Source organism: Suricata suricatta, chromosome 3, assembly GCF_006229205.1.
Source record: "Suricata suricatta isolate VVHF042 chromosome 3, meerkat_22Aug2017_6uvM2_HiC, whole genome shotgun sequence".
NCBI lineage: Eukaryota > Metazoa > Chordata > Mammalia > Carnivora > Herpestidae > Suricata > Suricata suricatta.
This window is the reverse complement of record NC_043702.1, coordinates 118,173,623-118,186,587: the sequence shown is the minus strand read 5'-3', so window position 1 is coordinate 118,186,587 and position 12,965 is coordinate 118,173,623. Positions and strand designations below refer to the sequence as shown.

The window sequence follows — 12,965 nt, the reverse complement described above, 5'->3', positions numbered from 1 at the left end:
TCACCCCGCTTCTCCTGGCATTGGCATCTGGCCGAACCAGAGCCGTTACCAAAACTGTGACATCATCGGTGTAGTGCTGTTACTGTGCGCTTGATGCACATTTCCCCCATTTCCCCACGCATGTCCTTCCTCTGTTCCGGGATCCGGGTCACGATCATGTCATGACTTCCTTTGTTTTCAAGCTTTGACAAGCCTTTGTTCCTCCCTTGTCTGCTATGACCTTCATGGACACTGTTTTAGAGTACCGGGGGTGGATTTTGTAGGATGCCCTTGGTTGGTGCTCAGCTGATGTGTTGTCAGGATTCGAATGAGGTGCTCTGTTTGGGGCCTAATGCTGTGGGGGTACCGTGCTCTTCTTCGTGATCCCATCAGGGGCATACACATCCTATGTCTTATTACTGGCTTAGGTTACTTTGATGTCGTGGTTTATGTCTTCACTCAGGCTGCTGTCACAAAACATCATAGACTAGGGGGCTTACACCAGAGACGGGGCTTTCTCCCAGTTCGGGCAGCTGGAAGTCTGAGACCAAGGTGCCACGTGGGTGGAGTCTGGTGAGAGCACTCTTCCTGGCTGTCCTCTTGCTGTGTCTTCACAGGGCGGGGATGTGGGAGATGGGACCAGGCAGGCCCTGTGGTCTCTTCTTATGAGGACCCTACCCTCATGACCTCGTCTGCTCCAGAGGACCTCCCGAAGGCCCCGTTTCCAAATACCATCATACCTGAGGTTAGGGCATCAGTGTGTGAATTTTGGGGAAATGCTGAGTCCATCCAGTTCTGGTGGTAGTTGCCAGGCTTCTCCATTGTGAAGTCACTGTTTTTCCCACTGCCATTAATAAATCCCCTGGGGGAGATCCTTTGAGGCTCTGCAAACACTCTGTCTCTCCTTCAGCCGTCACCCACTATTTTTAGCACCCACCGATGGATCTTACCTCCAGCGGTTATTACTGTGTTGTTCAGATGGGGAAGTAGCCAGGTTTTTAGGGCCACGTTTTGCCGGAGTCCAGCGCCAGCAGGTCCAGGGCTCCCTGAAGGATGGACGGTGTCGGCAAAAGGGAGGGAGAGAGCCTCGGCTTCTTTCTGCTCACCAGGCAGGCATCTCTGCTCTGACCCGAGAGTCAGCTTTATTTATGAAAAAATGTAGGGGGCACAAAACAGAAGTGGCAATTGGCTTAGACAATGATTTCTGATAACAAATTCTTTGGTATGTAAAAATTTCCCAGAACATAGATTGGTGGAAGATTCCTGCATAATCTTTATCAGTAGAGATTGAAGTAGGTGACTAGGTGTTTATCATATGGGGAAGGAAGGGATCTTTAGCATTCAAATACAAGGCAAAGTTTTTAGCATAGCAAAGGCAAGAGTTAGGTCTTTGTGAGCCAGAGTCAATAGCCTGTTTTCCGAGGGGAAGAAAAACAGGTTTTCTCAGGATATGTAACATTTGCTCCTATAATCACAAAAGAAGAAGCTCCTATGACAAGTTTTTCCACAAGGTACAATTCACATATTTTTAGCATAAGAAGGCAAGTCACTCCTGTTATCAGTCAGTCAGGTGCCTTGGGGGTCAGTGCTCAAGCAGAAATTGAGTGGGGGTGGAGTGGGTGTAGACGCAGGTTGCCACCTGATGCTGGGAGGCCTTGCAAACCTGCCTCACTTCAGAGATGGCTCCCAGCAGTGTTTGAGGGAGATTATCCCATGAATGAGCTATTGAAGGAGAGATTCTGAGGGAGAAAGCAGGTTCAGATTACAGTTCTCCTCTTTTGCCGGTGGCTTTGGGCAGCGCAGGCCGCTCGAGAGCATGAGTCCTGTTTGTGGAATAGAGAGGTCTTCCGCCTGTCTCTCTGGAAAGAGCGGGGTCCCCATGACTGTGAATGCTCAGGGTTGGCAGTGGTGGGAGATCTTTTCCACGAAGCAGTAAGAAACCAGTATCACTGCTCTATTTCATCCTTCTTGAGAGAGGAAGGATGTCGGGGACTTTTTATACTTTTTTTTTTTTTAAAGTAGACTCCATGCCCAACATGGGGCTTGAATTGACGACCCTGAGATCAGAGAGAGAGAGTTTTATTCTGAGCAGAGGAGAAAAAGAATCCCTCCGTATCACAGCTTTAACCACTGAAATGCCCCTTGCCCGCTCCCTGCAAGTCCCTGTTTCACAAGTGTGATAATGTCAGGACCACATTCACAGTCAGGTCTCGTTTCTCTGAGTAACTTACTCAGATTTGGTAAAATCACTTCTCTTTTAGGTAAAAAGTATGCCATGTTTCGTATTCCACTGAAGCGTGAAGGATGGGGAAAGAGAAAGAAAGAGGAAAAAGAATAGAGGAGGAGGAGGGAGCGAGAACCAAAACAAACGTCTGCTCTTGGCCCAGATTTTCCACACAGGTCACTGTGGTGGTGCTGGCAGGGGTTGTGGGGCCGGGAGGACGCCAGGAATGCCAGCTATGGTTTGGTGGGCTTGTCTGTGGCAGTTGGTGGCCTCCTCCTTGCGAGGGGGTAGCAGTCTTGCGGGATGCGTTCGGGTTGCAGAGTGTGTGGGCCGATGGGTTCTGCGCGGTTGGCCTTCCCCAGCCCGTGAGGGGTGGACACGCAGCGGAACTTGGCTGCCCCCCGCTTTCCCTGCTCCGCCCGTCCCGGGAATCCCCACGCCCTTCTGGTCCGGGGGAGGGAGGCCAGGCCTCCACCTTGAGGCCCTTGGTCCCTCTGGCTGAACCAGGACTTGGACCCTCCTCTGACGCCCCCTGGGGGCCTGGTTTGCATCCACCCAAACTCCTAAACCCAAATCCAATTTCTGTTTCTGGAGCTTGCTTCTCAGCCACCTCCCTCACCTCTGGGAGTGCTGAGCTTGGTGGTAGCAGAGGGAAAAGGGGGGTAAGACCTTGTCCAAAGGAACAACATGGGACCAAGTGTCTTCTTGGCTTTGTCCCTCTCCATTTGCATTGGACACCTCGGAAGTTTTAACCAAAGGAATCAGTACATGGAATGAGAAACTTCCCTCCCAGGGCTTTGGTAAGCAGAGGCAGAGAGGAATTCCAGAACTATCTGGAGCTTCCCAGCTGACTCTGGGATGCCAGCAGTTTTAGAGACACATTGTCACGTTTATTTCATACATGATTCCCACCATGATCAGTGGGTCTGGCTTTTTTGTTCTGTCGGCCCCAAGCTGAAGAAGTGCAAAAGCTTAGATTTTCCCTGGGGTGTCACCTGTCACTGAGCCCCCAAAATCCCTTCTGCCTGTGAGGCATTTCATATATTTCCCTGGGGCTCAGGTAGGACTTGAGACCTCGGCTACCTGGAGGTGATCAGGCATTTCCATCTCCTGGTGATAGGCCAGTCCTGGAGTCAACATTGACCTCTAATACTTGGTTTTGGGAGGTCAGACCACAAATCCAAAGCCGACAGGCGGCTGGCTCAGGGTGGGACCTTCAGGAGAAAGGGCAAGACCCTCTTCCAGCAGCTTTCCCACCAGCCCACTCAGACCTTCACCCCAGCCAGGGTGGAGAGCCCAGGGCGCGCCCCCACCGCATGCTGGGAGGGGGCCCTCCTCTACAGATGCCCCTGCCACCTGAAGCCCCCAGCTCCCGGAAGTCGGGCAGAGTCCTCCTAGCAGTCTCCTGGAGAGGAGGATGCAGGGCATTGTAGAGGCCTGGGCTGGAGGGACTGAACGTCACCCTGGGGCCTCTGCATTTCCCCACCTGCTTCTGCAGGTTCCTTTCCTGGTGCCGCCCAGAGGCCTTCCCGAGACCTCAGTGTGCCTGCTTCACCTCAGAACTGCTCCGCGGTCGTCTCGGCCTCCTCCGGCCCCCGCAGTCATCTCGGCCTCCTCTGGGTGCCAGTGGCTCTTGGATTCATCCAAGGCTGGACCTTATCCCTGGGACCTGTCACTTGGGCCTTTTTTTTCCTTCTTTTTAAATTTCGTAGCCAGTTGGATTGTGCCCAAATCAGTGGCTCTGCGATCCTTTCAGGGGACAACTCCCAGGGTAAGCGCGCCCACCATCGAGTGGTGAGTGCTGGAGTGACGGAGCAGGGTTTGGGGGGGGTGCCCTGGCTGCCACCGGCTGGCAAGGTCAGCCCAGCCACGGCCACAGCTGGCTGGCCCCGGGACTCCTCACAGTGCCCAAGACCAGGGCACATTCCGGCTCTCACCGCAGCCTCAGAGATGGTGTCCAAACCCCACTGCGGCCTCAGCCAGCCCAGCTGGCAGCGGACTGTCCCCCACAGGCCCCTCCCCAAGCCAGGCTTCCCTCGGAGACACGGCCATCTTCTGAGGCTGGGGCCCTGGACAGGGCGAGCGCATCGGGGCCTTCTCTGCAGCAGTGCCCAGCAGAGGGGAGGGCGCTCTGCACAAGTGTAGTTCCCCGAGGTCGGGAAGGGGACCCCCCCCCCCCGCCATCATTTCCTCCTTGGCTCCGGGGAAGGCAGGAACACACTTCCATCACCGTCCCCCTAAGACTTAGGACGGAAGTAAAGAACGGAGCCCTGTCCTGTCTGTAGGGGACTGTGGCAGGGGAGCCGTGGTCTTCTCCGGCAGGTCGTTCAGTCTGTTCCACCGTCGGTCTTCCTCGTGAGGCCAGAGGACCTTGACTTTGTGTGCTGCGTTGATAACTGCTAAGAGCGCCTTCTTGTGACCTCCACCGTCTCCGGAGCCTCCAGCTCTTTTGTGCATGGAGTCTTCATTCTCCCAACTTTCTCAGGGGATCCGCGTAGAATTCTGTTCTCTAAGCTCCCTCCATGGTCTTCTCTGAGATCCATTTCTTTTCCTTCTTTCTCTGGTTTTCCTTCATCCCCTCTTTTCAAGCTAGTGCCTCTCCCGGGGTGTCTAGTGACGAGGCCCTGGGCACAGGTGGAGGCCACCCGCGTGGGGGAGCAGGGGACGCTAGGGCTGGTGGGCTCCCCCCCGCCACCGAAGGGTCCTCCCTCTCCCGCCCAGGTTGAGTGAGATGAGGGGTGGGGGTCCCACTGTGAACTCTGCAGCCTGTCACTGTGCTCTCGCTTTTCCCCATGATGCCTCAGCTGTGGCGGGGGTCTCCAAGGCTGGTACCCCAATTATGCCTCCCGCCAGCGGAGGGCCGGAGCACCTGAGCCCGGGCTGGGAAGGCTGTGGAGGGGCCCCATCCCTGCCTAGAGAGACTTTCCTTCCAGCCCTGCCTGCTGCAGAGGCCCCCGGGCCTCTGTTCCTGAGCTTCTGGGGGCACTGGGTAGGAGCTGGCCTCCATCCAGACCTCCCTAGCCACCGGCCTCCACTCCCTGGCCGGCACCTTCTAGTTTGCAGGCCTTCTCTCCCAGCTTTGTGATGTAGGCCTCTTAAACAAAAATTCCTTTCTGGTATTTGGATCTCAGGAGGTCCCGGTGCATCCACGGTCTGTGTTTAACTGGAAGATCGTCCCCCAAGATCATTTGCGTCACATTTTCCCTGCCACCAGCCTTGTTGGTGTGTGTTGTTGTTGTGAGAGTTTCCTCTTTGGGCAACGCAGGGGCTCCAGTCACAGTGCAGGCCCCCCGGGACAGGAACCGGGGGCTCCCGATATTGCAGTGGGTTGTCAGCACGGCTTGTGAGTGATAGGACAGGAGAGCAGGAGGTGAGGTGGGTGGGGACCACCGAGGTGGGAGGGACAGTGGCTGCCCCTGTGGGACCTGGATCTTGCTGACAGTGCTGACTCTGCCTTCCAGACTTGGGCCTGTCCCCACACCTCACGGCGCTGGTGGCAGGTGGACAGCCCCTGGGGAACAGCAGCAGCACCGGGGACACTGGCTTCAGCTGCTCCCAGGACTCAGGTAAGCCTCCCACCTGTCCCACGGCCCTGGTGCCCCCACCCGAAGCGCATGGCTCTCCGGTTGCAGTTTGTAGCTTGCCAGCGTTTCTGTGCCTCAGTTTCTTCCCTTACAAATTGAGGACTTCGGTTCCTCTTCTCTCTGCCACACAGCGTTGTCATGAGATTCAAATTAAGTGAACCCCTTTGAAAAGTTAAACTGAGTCATTACCGTGAGTGTGATGCCCGCTACCCATATGGGCTTGAGTCCAGCTGCCTGGTGTGCGGGGTGTGATTGCTGTTTTCTGAGCTGTGTTGTCCTGTGTAAGTTGCTTAATCTCGAAGCCATGGAGCACCGTCGTGTGTGAGCTGGGGTGGCCGTCCCCCATCACTGTCACATCTCCTCACCATCCTGGCATGCCCAGTGCCCCGCCTTTGAGAAACTCGGTCTCCTTGAAGAGATACGTCTGTGGCACAGATGCTCCCTGTCCCCGGTGGCTGCCCCCAGGGGACCCTGCAGGCTAAGCTCCTCCTCCAGGCAGTCCTCCTGGCTGCTCGCCTTGCACACGGCTGGGCGCCTCATAAGGCCCTGGTGAGAGGCGGGTGGGCAGAGGCATCTGCTCCCCATCCCGGGGCCTGTGCCCATGAGCTGGGCTGCAGCGAGTAGGACTGAGCTGTAACGAGGTGCTGCAGGCTGGGCAGTGGGGGGTTCGCTCCATCCCTGCTGCTCGGAGCTTGTGAAAACTCTGCCTCGACTCCCGCCTGAGCCTGTGTCGTCGACCCTGGGATGGGTCGTGGGCAGGGACCGAGACCAGGCCTCTGTCATGGACAGTCTTCCCCGGAGGCAGAATATTCCCTGAGAAGGTTCTATCACCTGTCAGCCAGCGGGTTGAACCGCTGTCACGCCGTCTCCTCTCACCCCGTGTCCCTCATGTGATTGGAAGGAAAGGAGGGCCTCTGGGTCACTCCCCAGGCTCTGTCCCCATTCTCAGAAGCCAGCAGGGATGCGGAGGCAGTGTGACATTAGTTCATTCCACACATGGTTATTTGCCTAGCCCCTGCTCTGGCCAGACTCTGTACTAGGTTCCAGAGAGCCAGTGGTGAGCTGCACCCAGGGAACCTTCTGTGGACCCGGGAAGACGGTCCGTACCCCACATGCCGTCAGTAATGCTGCTATTAAAGATGGTAACCGGGAGGGGGGCTTTTGAAGGGGAGAATTCAAGCAGCTTCTCTGATCGTGACATTGAACCCCAAATGTGAGGTGTGATTGCCGAAAATTTGCCAAGATATGGTTTTCTTGCGTTTGGGACCCACTGCTACCACACACACAGCACTGCGACGGAAACGAGGGGACCCACCGAGGCCAGGGTTCCTGCCTTCAGCAGTCTCTGCCTGGCCAGTTCTTTTCAAGGCCACACCTTCTGTGATTTGTCTCCAAAAGCTCCTCAGGGAAGAATCTCTGCACATTTACCATCACACCTAGTCCTCTTTCTCCACAAAAATCATCCTCTGAGGGTCAGCCTTCCACGCCTAAGAATAAAGACCACTGCTTGGATCAAGTTTTCCTTCACTTGTGACAGGAATGAAGGCTAAATGATATTCAAGAAAGCAAGCTAGGAAGCCATCAATCACTGGGGGGATACTAGGAAGGGAGAGACATATGGCAAAGTCGTAGATTCATGCCTCGAACCACACTGACCACCCCATCCTGGAGACTTGGACCCTCGGCGGCCGGGGAGCTACAGGAAAAGTCTGGGGTGAGGAATTACCCCTCGCCGTGCGCAGTTTTGTGGGAGTTGTAGTTCTCACAACCCAGAGCCTCCAAAGGGGGGTCATCGCGGGACTCGTTTTCCCATGCTCCTCTGCGCGGATCCACTTGGGACCGGTCCCTGGGTAGTTGAGGTAAAAAAAAAAAAAAGGAGGGGTGTCCAGGCAGAAGGTCGTCTGGCGTCTCCCTGAGGTGGACGAAGCTGCCATCCCGCCTCGCAGCCTTGAAGACACTGAGGGACTCAGCACCTGCCCGACGTCCTAGGGCCACGTGGAATGTGAGGTGGAGGCGCAATGATCATCCCGTCGGCGAGGCCCAGCTCCCTTCGTGGCTTGCTCTGAAACAGCCGGAGGACCCGGGGCTGCCCTGTCCTTCCTCATTTCCCCAGCACTGAGGCCTTGAAGGCCTCAGTGTCAGGCCAGGGTCCCGGCCCAGCCCAGCTTTCTCTAATACGAGCCCTGCCTCCCTGCCTTTGTTTCCCCACTCTTTTAGGGGGTATATTTTTCAATTCTTCTTTGAGCCCCAGAGAACTTGACATTTTCAAGTTTTAAATGTTTATGTAGCACAACATATTTTAGCAGTGATGGGAATTCAGATTGTAAGAAGGATCCACAGATCACAAAGCTCCTAGGACCCTGCCCCACCATCTCAGGCCAGCCTACCTGTGTGTGCGCGCGCATGTGCATGTGTGTGAGGTGGCCCCACGGCCGGCTGTGCACTCCGCGAGGTGACACCATGCACAGAGTGTACCTTGGGCACGTGCTGCAGGGCCCTGGTCACACCTGTTGGTGGGATTGAATACATGGGGGCGAGGGTACAGGGGGCATGGGGAGAGGTGAAGGAGGCGGCAGCCAGGAGGACCCTGCACCCCTGGTTCTGTGTGCACAATCCGCCCTTGGTTTTAGGGACAGATGTGATGCTGCTCGAGGAGTGCACGTCGGATGACAACCCTCCCTCCCACTGTACGTGCCCCCCCAGGAGGAGGAGCTCAGTGACATTCGAGGACGAAGTGGAACAAATCAAAGGTTGGTGTGTGGCTCACTGCTTCGGGACAGCCGGGAGTGGGGGGAGGAGGGGTAGGTGGCGGAGGGAAAGGATCTGGGGAAGATTCCTTGACTCAGCTGTGCCTGCGCCCCCAGCATTCCGGGGCTCCCACTTTACAGACCGCCATGATTGCTCCCGGCCCTGCAGGCCTCACTTGTCCCTGGGCCTCCCTTGTTGGGGCTTGTGGCGTCCTGGCTGGGAAGATGGGGCTGTCAGACTCTAGACATGTACATGCACGGGCGTGCACGCACACATGCAGCACACAGCCCCATCCTGATTCCCATCTCCTCCCTGGGGAAGCCACTGGACTGGATACAACTTCTTGAGGCTTCCACAGTCTCCTTTGTGGACGCAGTGTGGGTACAAATCCAAACCTGCCCTCTCTGAGCCTCGACTTCCTCACATAGATAATGGAAGAAGTGCTCCCAGGAGTGCTCCCACCCGAGCAGAGGCTGCCAACCTAGAGTTGAGGAGGGTGCGAGAGTGTGTGAGGGGGTGGGCTCCTCTGCAACACCCACACTTTTCATCTCCCACGTGTCCTAAATCCAACCCCCGCACCCTGTCACCTCTGGGATATAGGGTCCGGTGTCCCATCCTGGCATGCTGGTTAGAAGAGTGACTGGGACTGTCTGGGCCGCCCACGATGTACGAGTGTCCTCTGGACCCCTACACGTGTGGGATGTGGAGGAGTCAGGGCCTCAGGACGGAGGACTGTGCGGAAGTGCGGGTCCTGGCGCAGCTTTCGGACTGCGAGAATGCCACCGCCGATCCCGCCCCCGCCCCGCCCCGCCCCGCCCCCCGCCCCGCCCCCTGCCGACCCAGGTGGTCCCAGAGCTCAAAGACAGGTCAGGGCTTCACGGGCAAAGTAGACTCTGGACCAGAGGATGGCTTGCAGTGCCCCGGGCTTGTGATCTATCACCCCGTGACTAAACCCCAAGCGAGTCCCCCCAGCCCGCCCAGCCCACATAGGCCACATGGCCCCTTCAGGCCTAGTTAGTGGGGAGGGTAGGCCTGAGGGCCTGTCGGCAGGCAGGGAGCATCCGGGCGCCCCTCAGGACACCAGTGAGGGGCAGGGAGAGGCCTCTTTCCTTCATGCTTGTGTCTGGCTGCAGACTCCCTGAGATGGGGTGAGATGGACTGTTCATCACAGGGTGGGGTGGGGGTGTAAGGTCCCTCCTTTCCAGAAAACGTGGGGGGGGGGAGGGGACACACCGTCGGGATGATGGGCAGTGAGGGCGATAGTAACCATGAGGCACCGGGTGTGAGGTTGAAGAGTCCTCTCGTCTATTTCAGTCGGTGTGTCCTAATCCTGGGTGATTAGGCCCTGGCGGGGCTGAGCCCGTGTGGCCGGGAGGGAGCCGCACTCAGCAAGTTTTTAGCTAGGCGTTCTGTGGTTCTAGGGACCCGGAACACCAGAGAACTGTTTTGAACATCCTTACAGGCAGGATTTACCGAGCCTTTCTTAACAAGCCAGACGGGAACATCTCAGAAGGACCTATTTAACCATCACAGAAACCCATTGGAGAGGAGCACCAGGGCCTTCTCTCTGCTGCTGGGAAACTTCCAGGCGCCCACGGGCAGTAAATGGGAAGTCAAGGATTTAAACCGCCCCCCCCCTCCCCGGAAATCTGACCGCAAAAGCCACGCCCTCGACCCCTCCGCGGGCCAGGGAGGCGGCAGCAGGAACATTCCCGAAGCCCTCAGTCCCAGCTGGCCCCTACCCATTTTTCTGCTTCTCCCCCAGATGCCGCCAGGAACCCTATTCTGCACGTGAAGGCCGAAGTGCACGAGTCCCTGGACAGTTACGCGGCCAGCTTGGCCAGAGTCATCGAGGCCGAAGCCAAAATCAACCTGTTCGGGGAGGAGGCCTTGCCAGGGGTCCTGGCAGCCGCGCGGACCGTCTCAGGGGTTGGCTTCGGCGGCCGCCGAGGCAGCAGGACCCCGGCCTGCCAGAGGCTGCAGCTGCAGAGCATCGCCGAAGGGAACGTCTTGGCCGCGGAACCGCGCTGAGAGCCCGGGGTGGACCGTCCGTCCCATGGGGTCGCCCGGGGACCGAACGACATCTGAGGCGCCACCAAACGGCGCGTCTGGTGAGACCCCGCGTGGGCTCCTTGGACGTCCTGGCGATGGGACCAGAGCCTCCTAAGGCATGAAGGGGAGTGGAAAGAGGCGTGGCCGGGCCCTTCTGCGAGGTGGGGCGCAGAAGGGACTAGAGACAAGAGCCGGGGAGGAAACCATCAGGTGGCTGACCCCCTCTTCTTCGTGACCGGGGACCCCAACCGTGCGCTGTCCCGGACATCTCGAGGTGAGCTCTTCCCAGTGCCCTGCGGAGGACAGCACTTCCTGGTGAAGCAAGGCTTGTCCCCTGACATCTGCGTGATTGATGTGGTCCACAAGGGACAGGCGGCCCTGCCCTGGATGCTGCCCAGGAGATCCTGGGCAGGGCGCGTCAGATGGTGTGGCCACACCTCCAGCCTGGTCGTGACCTTGCAGCCTGTGCGGGGGCACCTGCTGGTGCTAGAAGGGACCCTCCACAGGTCACTGTGCGGAAGTGGCTGGCCTGAGGCTGCAGTTACTGAGAAAGAGGGGCGTCCTGCCCACCCGCTCTCTGTATTGACGGAGTCCTTGGTGTTTCAGAAGAAGGGGAAAACCACTATAGAAGACTCGAGGGAAGAGCAGGCGCCAGATGTTTCATTTCTAGAATTAAATAATCCGTTCGGTTAGGACAAGCCATGCTCTCTCCAAGCAGGAAAGAGGCTGCGGTGCCCAGTCCGGTCTGGAGACAGAGACTCTGCAGTCACATAGGACAGCCTCGTCTGACAGCTGCGGTGTCTGAGCGACTAGTCAGAACGGCTGCTGGTCCCCTGGTCCTGGGAGTGAGGCGGGATGGAGTACAGACGTCGCTGCACCTGTACTCCTGGCCCAGCTCCGCCTCTGCCGGCCTCTGGGACTTCCGGTTGCTTCTCGAAGCAGTGTGTCCGGAAAGTGGGATAAAGCGGGTGGGGAGTTGGATTTGAACGGTCTCAAAGATCATTTCTAACTGTGATCTTCGATGTTCTCTATCTGTAGGTTACAGATGGGGGGCGGCGGGGTTGGGCCTCCCACAGGCTCAGGCATATCTTTCCAGATAGTTTCCGGTGGACGGGCGCCGCAGCCCTGCGGGGCGGCGGCGGCGTGCGGGCTTGTCAGACCTGTTTCGAGCAGAGTCCTGACTGCCCGCCCGGATGCAGGCGGGGAGGCAGAGGCAGGATGGAGCATCGGGCGTGGGATTTGTGTGGCTAGACCTCGCCTGTCTCCCCTTTGGATGTGGGACCTTGGTTGAGTGTGGGCTTGGCGGTAGTGGCAGGAAGCCATCCAGTCGCCCGTGTCTGCCCTTAAACCTGGGTCGTCAGCTAAGTAAGTGCCAAACTTTCCCGCCCTCACAGTTCCAGGCGGTTCACAGGGGGCAGATTTTTGGCCACTGGGCAGCTACCCCAAAAAGCACACTCCCTTTGTGGGGTTTTCTTCCAAGGCCTTGCCAGCTCCTGGTGATGCAACCTCTTTTTGCTGCGGGGTCCCTCATCTGCTGATACGCTCCCACTACCAGGTGGCAATTCTGAATCTGAGGGCATGTCGTGTTTCCAGTGTGTACATATTTTTTCCTACACTGTCAACTAAGGGACCATGTTCCTGACCAACTAATATACACAGAGATGACCTTTACCTCGAGGCTGGAGGAACCCGGGTGGTTTGCCCGTTAGGCTTTGGAACCCAAGGGCTGAAGAGGGCTTCCCCTGGGCTGCACTTGGTTGGGTTCTAGGGGAAGAGTCTGGAGACCCCAAGTCCCCACTGGCAGATCCCAGACTAGCTGGGATATATTGGGGTTTCACCCGAGCCTATCTTTACAGAAAGATTTGTTTTCCTTTTTTCTGTCGACGCCCCCACTCACTGTGGACTTACTCCGGGCAGTAACTTTAAAGTGTCTTCGCTCATTATGATCTAAGGAAAGACCTGGGCAATACTGATGCTAATAAACAGCCAAGTCAAGTCCTTTCACCAGAGGGAGGCGGGTGTTTCTGGGTTGAGGAGAGCTCCATTTGGTAGGTGACAGTTGGTGCCAACCTCAGAGGATGTCTGGAGCTAGAACCGTGTTCTGCATTCTCAGGAACTCAGATCTGCCTTGATTCCGCCTGAGTGAGAGCAAGTGAGGAAAGGTGGGCGAGGAGAGGGAAAGGCCATAATCCCCACACGTTTAGCAGGTTCTGAGAGGCCTTTTTGAGGACACCGGTCTTGGTGCACAAGGTCAAAACCTCAGCCGCCCCCACCACACCCGGGCCTGCCAGCTTCATGGTGCTGAGCAGTGGCAGCCTGAGACCTTCCTAGGGGACCACACGGACAGTAGCAGGGTGGACATTGGGGCACACAGTTGC

General features: G+C 57.3%; 1 protein-coding gene across 3 annotated transcripts in view; it reads left to right on the top strand.

Annotated features, from left to right (window-relative positions):
* The window catches only part of GPR161 (G protein-coupled receptor 161), a 50,287-nt gene extending 37,696 nt beyond the window's left edge, over positions 1 to 12,591 (top strand). For all 3 annotated transcript variants that reach the window (XM_029934979.1, XM_029934980.1, XM_029934978.1), the window contains exons 6-8: positions 5,665 to 5,769; positions 8,418 to 8,537; positions 10,301 to 12,591. In XM_029934979.1, coding sequence (XP_029790839.1) covers positions 5,665 to 5,769; positions 8,418 to 8,537; positions 10,301 to 10,566 — 491 coding nt within the window. In that variant the 3' untranslated portion in view covers positions 10,567 to 12,591. The remainder of the gene's footprint in view (positions 1 to 5,664; positions 5,770 to 8,417; positions 8,538 to 10,300) is intronic.
* The last annotated feature ends 374 nt before the right edge of the window (positions 12,592 to 12,965 follow it).